The sequence below is a fragment of the Octopus bimaculoides genome, chromosome 9 (genome assembly GCF_001194135.2).
Source record: "Octopus bimaculoides isolate UCB-OBI-ISO-001 chromosome 9, ASM119413v2, whole genome shotgun sequence".
NCBI lineage: Eukaryota > Metazoa > Mollusca > Cephalopoda > Octopoda > Octopodidae > Octopus > Octopus bimaculoides.
In genome coordinates, this window is record NC_068989.1 from 48,325,327 (window position 1) to 48,331,552 (window position 6,226).

Here is a 6,226-nt window from a genome sequence, read left to right on the forward strand (position 1 = left end):
AAAAAAATGAAAAATAAGAGGGGGATAACTCTTAATGATTTCGTCAGCACAAATTCATAAATAAGTATTTTATTTGACAATTTGTCTGCCCATTTTTCAGTTCTCACAACACCCTTTCCCTACGAGAATTCATTAATTTCAGTTAATTAATTTCTATAATCGGAGGTTTCTTCCTTTTCAAGGTGAAGTTTCACACGTGGATCGTATAACAGAATGGCGTTATTATTACACAAAATAAGGCATGCGACCGTTTCTGACTGTGAAGACATTGTCCGTCTCCTGCAGGTATTTATTTATATAACAGCAGTTTCCCCAACATTTTCACCTCGGCACAAATGTACAATAATGAAAAAAGTTCTAGAAGAAAAACAGCGTTTAATTTTTTAAATATTTGATAAATGTTAAGATGTTTATTAATGTTGTTATGCAATAAACCTCCAGCTGAGCAATAACAAAACGATTACTGTACCGAACACTTAACATTCGGTGATTTTTGGCGGGAATGACGGAAGCCTGGGATAGCTTACCCATAGAAGTAGGATTTTCTCCGTTTTGACGGAGATTTTTCTCTTTCTTTTTTCTTTTTTTTTTTTCTTTTTTTTCACAACACACATTTAAAATGATAGGGTAAAGCATCTTATGAAAACAAAGTTTTGTGTGCGGGAAGTAAAAGACTTTTTCAAATATTTTCTTTAAAAAATATTTGGATCTTTTTTAAAACGGGGGCCACATTTTTCATTAACGAAACACTTTGAAACTTGGAACACTGGTAGAATGTGTCATATAAAACATCTTTTTCTCTTAGTCTTCTTTAAAAAAAAAAGAAATCCCTAAGTTATTCCATGTTAAAGTTGTCGTATTTCTGTAATTTCAACCAATCACTGACGTCCATTCAGCTGATATACATTAAGTGCCGACTACATAAACAAACGATTCTGAAACAATTCTATCGGTGATAGGGTTAGGGTTAGGGTTAGGGTAAAACAGCAAATTTAAAAAGAAAAAAGCAAATAAAACGAAGAAAAAAAAAGAAAATGAAAAAAGCAAATAAAACGAAGCTATGGCTTAATCAGCCAAAGGAGTAAATGTAAACAACTGAATACTTGTCAGTGATTGGTTGAAATTATCGAAATAAGACAATTTTTTACATGAAATAAATTCGAATACAAAAATATTTTCTGTTCTATAACACAAAATAGATAAGTATACGAAGTTTGAAAGTCTTTCGGTACCAAAAACACTACGTAAAACATTAATGAAAAATGTGGCCCCCGTTTTAAAAAAGATCCAAATATTTTAATCATTTGATAAAATCTTTTTAGTTAGTGGACACTTATTTTATGTTATTTTTATTTTTATTTTGATCTTTATTTATTTTATATTTGTCCATTAGGCTTTTTGGTAGTTTTGAATTTTTAGTCATTATATTTAACTTTTAATAAGCTGTTCTATTTGTATTTCATTAGAATATATATTTTTACATTCTGTGATTTTATGTGTATGTATTATTTTTTTATGTGTTTGTAGACCATGGTGTTTTTTTATATATGATTAAATGTTTGAAGGGTAGTGTTGTATGTAAAGTCATTGACCCAAATTTAATGTTTGTTTTATAACCAATGGTTCTTTATACATATATACACATATGTATATATGTGATATCTTAATCTTGGTTCTTTATACATATATATACATATGTATATATGTGCTATCTTAATCTTTTTGATGTGACTCTATACTGTTTTCTCCCCCATCGTGTTCTCTCCCATCCTTTTCTCTAATTCCCTTTTTCTCCCCTCCACCATTTTCTATGTGTGTCTCTCTCTCCCCCTCTTTCTCGTTTTCTCTCTCTCATTGCTCACATGTGACCAATGTCCATCTTTCTTTTCCTTACACGATCATCTTTCTTTTCCTTCAGGACTGTCCAAACGACTGGATGTATTTATCTCTCTCTTCTGTCATTTCTTTTGTCAAAGAAAATATTTCTCCAGCATTCGCTATTTAATCCTTGTTCTGATCTAATGATCCTCCATGTTTGTTTCCGTTCGGTTTCCTTGTATGTTTACGCTGTTCTGTTTCAGTTCCCAACTTTGACCCGCCATAAATCCCTCAAAAAACTGTGGTGAACTACCTTCACTCAATGGGCAAGGTTCAGAAACTCACTGCCTGGGTGCCACACACTTTGAGCGAAAACAACAAAAATCAACCCTCCACAATCACTGCCAGATTGCTCGCTCAACATTGCTCAACACATGGTCACAGACAGTATTTTCTTTACTGCATTGTCACTGGCAATGGAAAATGGTTCCTTTATGCCAATATGAAGCAGTGAAAAGAATGGCTCAACCCCAGCAAACAAGTGATTCCACGAGCAAAACAAGACCTTCATCCTTGAAAGACCATGTTGTGTGTGTGGTAGGACTGGGAAAGCATAATTCATTACGAACTGCTTGAATACAACTAAACACTCAATGCGTATTCTACATTCAACAACTGCTCTGACTCAACAAAGCAATTCAGCAAAAAAGGCTGAATAGGTGAAATGGCATTCTTCTGCAACACATCACCAATCTGACCAAAGCCGCAATTCAAGAATTCTAATAGGAAGTGCTCCTTCATTCTCCAGACTCGGCACCATCAAATTTTCATCTCTTTCTCACTTTCAAACACTTTGTGTGGTTCGTCGTTCAGTAATGACATGGAACTGAGGGCTTGGTTGGATAAATTCTTTGAGTCAAGACCAGGAGATTTCTATTGCCAAGGCATCAAAAAAACCTATTGAACGATGGGAGGAAGTCATAAACAACAACAAAAAGTACATTATTGATTAGTTTGTTGTAGTTTTTTTGTTTAAAATAAATTTGAAAAAAAATGCTCTTGAATTATTCCTCAACCCAATATATTTTGAAAGAATTGGAAACGGGTGTTTAAATAACATAGGACTGAAGATTCTTGTTGAGATGGAAAGGAAAATGATAATGATAATTCTAATGCTGCTTTTAATACTTATTTTTGGAGAAATTAATTTAAAAGCTGGAATTTTAATTTTTAAAATATTTTTTAAATATTTTGTGCTGCTCCATGTATCTTTTTCGTATTTTTATATATTTATTTATTTTTGGATGGTTTTTATCTTTTACTTGTGTCAATCATTGGACTGTGATCATGCTGGGGCACCGCCTTGAAGGGTTTTACTCAAATTGACCCCTTTATTTATTACATATTTTATTGGTCTCTTTTGCCGAACTGCTAAGTAATGGGAACATAAACCAACATCAATTGTCAAGTGATGTGTGTAGGGTGGGTTCTAGCACAACCACACACACACACACACACACACAAACACACACACACACACACACACACACACACACACATGCACACACATATATGATAGGTTTTCTTCCACACAGTTTCTGCTACCATATTCATTCACAAGACATTGGTCAACCTGATGCTACAGTTGAAGACACTGTGGAACTGAACCCTAGACCACATGGCTGCAAAGTTAGCTTCTTGCCATATATCCATTGCCTTTTTTGGCATGGGTTGGACAGGTTGTCACAGTCAGAGTAAGTACATATTTGGTGGTACTGCTTACCTAGACAGATCAGGGTCTTCAGCTTTCTTGCATTTTACTTTTTGTTTGGTTTCTACAACTGGATGTCCTTTCTCACACCACAGAGTATACTTTCTAGAGTGTACTGGGTGCTTTTTTTTTTCATAGCACCAACACTAGAGAGGTATTGTGTCCTTGACAAAACTGAAAGGTTCTCACAACTTTACACTTTACAGAAAGTACTGGATATGTTTTTCATCACACTAGCACTAGAGAGGTAGCCATGTCCTTGACACAACTAAAGAAACCTCTTGCTCACTAGCTTTCTTAATAGAGTGAGCAACATTAATGATAGTCCTAAATGATTGTAATGAGAGTGGTATGTGATAAATGATGGAGAGATAGCAGTACTCAGTATTCTGAGATAAGCTTGCATATTGAAGGTAATTTCACAGAGAGGTAGAAATATGACAGAAGTTTATGTGGCCCAGGAGATAGGTCAAAGATCAAGGCCTAGTATGGGTGGGAGGAAAGAAATGTGCTGGTAGAATATGGAATAATGACTAACTGTACAAAAGGAGTTGTGGAAGAAGGGGTGAACATGGTACATATGATCCAATGTAGCCACCTGTGCAGAGACGATAGGATGGGCTGCAGTGGGGTGGTTAAGTGATGAGTGTTGTGGAAGGGAGGATGGCAATGTAGATGGGTCCTGTAGCAGTGATCAACACAAAGAAACATGAGGAATAGGGTCGTTATAGGTGCAATAGCATTCTTAGTTATACTGGAAGTAATGTATGGTAAAGAGTAAAGATCTCCTACCATCCTTCACTACACCAGAATGTATAGTACAGTATGAATTGCATGGAGTGAATGATTAGAAGATGAGCAATAGGGCATGGGTGAAAGAATATTGTGTATGACAAACTGAAGATGAATAGTGATGGCAAGGATGAGACAGTGCATTGTGTGATGAACATGAGAGACATCTGCTGCCATCTTTAGTTACACCAACAACAGTTTGAGAAGAAGATGCCAGTACCGCCTGAGTGGCTCTCATGCCAGTGGCACGTAAAAGCACCTACTACACTCTCGGAGTGGTTGGCATTAGGAAGGGCATCCAGCTGTAGAAACTCTGCCAAATCAGATTGGAGCCTGGTGTAGCCATCTGGTTTCACCAGTCCTCAGTCAAATCGTCTAACCCATGCTAGCATGGAAAGCGGACGTTAAACGATGACGATGATGATGATGATGGAGTGGTTGAGTGAAATGGATGAGAAACAAAAGGAATAGAGGCATGAGCAAAAAAGAGACATTGTGACATTGGGGATAGTAATGTGGGTCATAAAAAGATGAGTGATAAGGATGTGTGATGCAAGAGATGAGAGCTATAGATGCAAGTGACAAGGGCAGTGAGTCAAATGATATGGATGTTGGAGTAGTGAGAGATCATCAAAAAGGTTAACGGTATAGACTTGACGGTATATATGTATGTGCACATATATATATATATGTGCACTCATGTACACACATGTAATGCTACCAGCCAATGTAATGTGGTCCTTTGTCATCTCCTCCTTGAAGTGTAACAGCTTCACATCTATCTTCACCACTTCATCTAGGCTTCATGTTTTTATTTAATATAAGTTATAAATTATAATGTAGAATCAAGTATCTAACAGTCTATAAATGATGAAGTAGATACATAATGTATTTGATGTATTTTATAATTGGTAATCTAGATTTATTTATACATATATATATATATATATATATATATATATACGATAGATTGTGTGAATGATAATGTTCATAGTGTTTTTGAGTAGAATTTTTTCTTGTTAATACAAGGAACAAGAACAAACTGGAAAGAAGAGAAAACCACTTTCTGTTGATGGTAAGTTATTTTAAGCGGCCATATTCAACCCAAATATTCTACCTGTTTTATGCTCAAACCAGACAAATCTGGCTTCTCACATCTACCTTATACACATCTACCTTATAGTGTCATTCTGAAAATACACAATCATATCGAAATTTTGAAGTTATGAGATAAAGCATGATTCATTCAAAACAGCATGAATAAATAAGCATTGCATTTGACAGACTAATCTGAATACTAAAGGTTTAAAATGTCAAACAACACTGAAGTTCCATATCTTTGAATGTTAAAATTATATTGGGTTGGTTGCTAAATTTTCAATGACATTGAGAAGTTATTGTATGAGAAAAATGCATGTGAGACATGGATTTTTAACAGGTTAAGCAAAAGCATCTAGTTCAGTGGTTCCCAGCCTGGGGTCCACAGACCCCTGGTGGCCCGCAAAGGTAATACTGGGGATCTGTGAACTAAATTCAAAATTTTGTATGTATATATATATATATATATATATGTTGTTGGAACTCCGTCGCTTACGACGTCGAGGGTTCCAGTTGATCTGATCAACGGAACGGCCTGCTCGTGAAATTAACGTGCAAGTGGCTGAGCACTCCACAGACACATGTACCCTTAACGTAGTTCTCGGGGATATTCAGCATGACACAGTGTGACAAGGCTGGCCATTTGAAATACAGGCACAACAGAAACAGGAAGAAAGAGTGAGAGAAAGTTGTGGTGAAAGAGTACAGTAGGGTTCGCCACCATTCCCAGCCTTGTGGAGCTTTTAG

At 35.8% G+C, this 6,226-nt stretch overlaps 1 protein-coding gene across 4 annotated transcripts in view; it reads left to right on the forward strand.

The window, feature by feature from the left end:
- The first annotated feature begins 68 nt into the window (after positions 1-68).
- The window catches only part of LOC128246997 (thialysine N-epsilon-acetyltransferase-like), a 15,102-nt gene continuing 8,944 nt past the window's right edge, over positions 69-6,226 (forward strand). For 2 of the 4 annotated variants that reach the window (XM_052970670.1, XM_052970671.1), the window contains exons 1-2: positions 69-285; positions 5,411-5,456. In XM_052970670.1, coding sequence (XP_052826630.1) covers positions 214-285; positions 5,411-5,456 — 118 coding nt within the window. In that variant the 5' untranslated portion in view covers positions 69-213. The remainder of the gene's footprint in view (positions 286-5,410; positions 5,457-6,226) is intronic. The other 2 variants (XM_052970672.1, XM_052970673.1) reach the window with 2 other exon arrangements.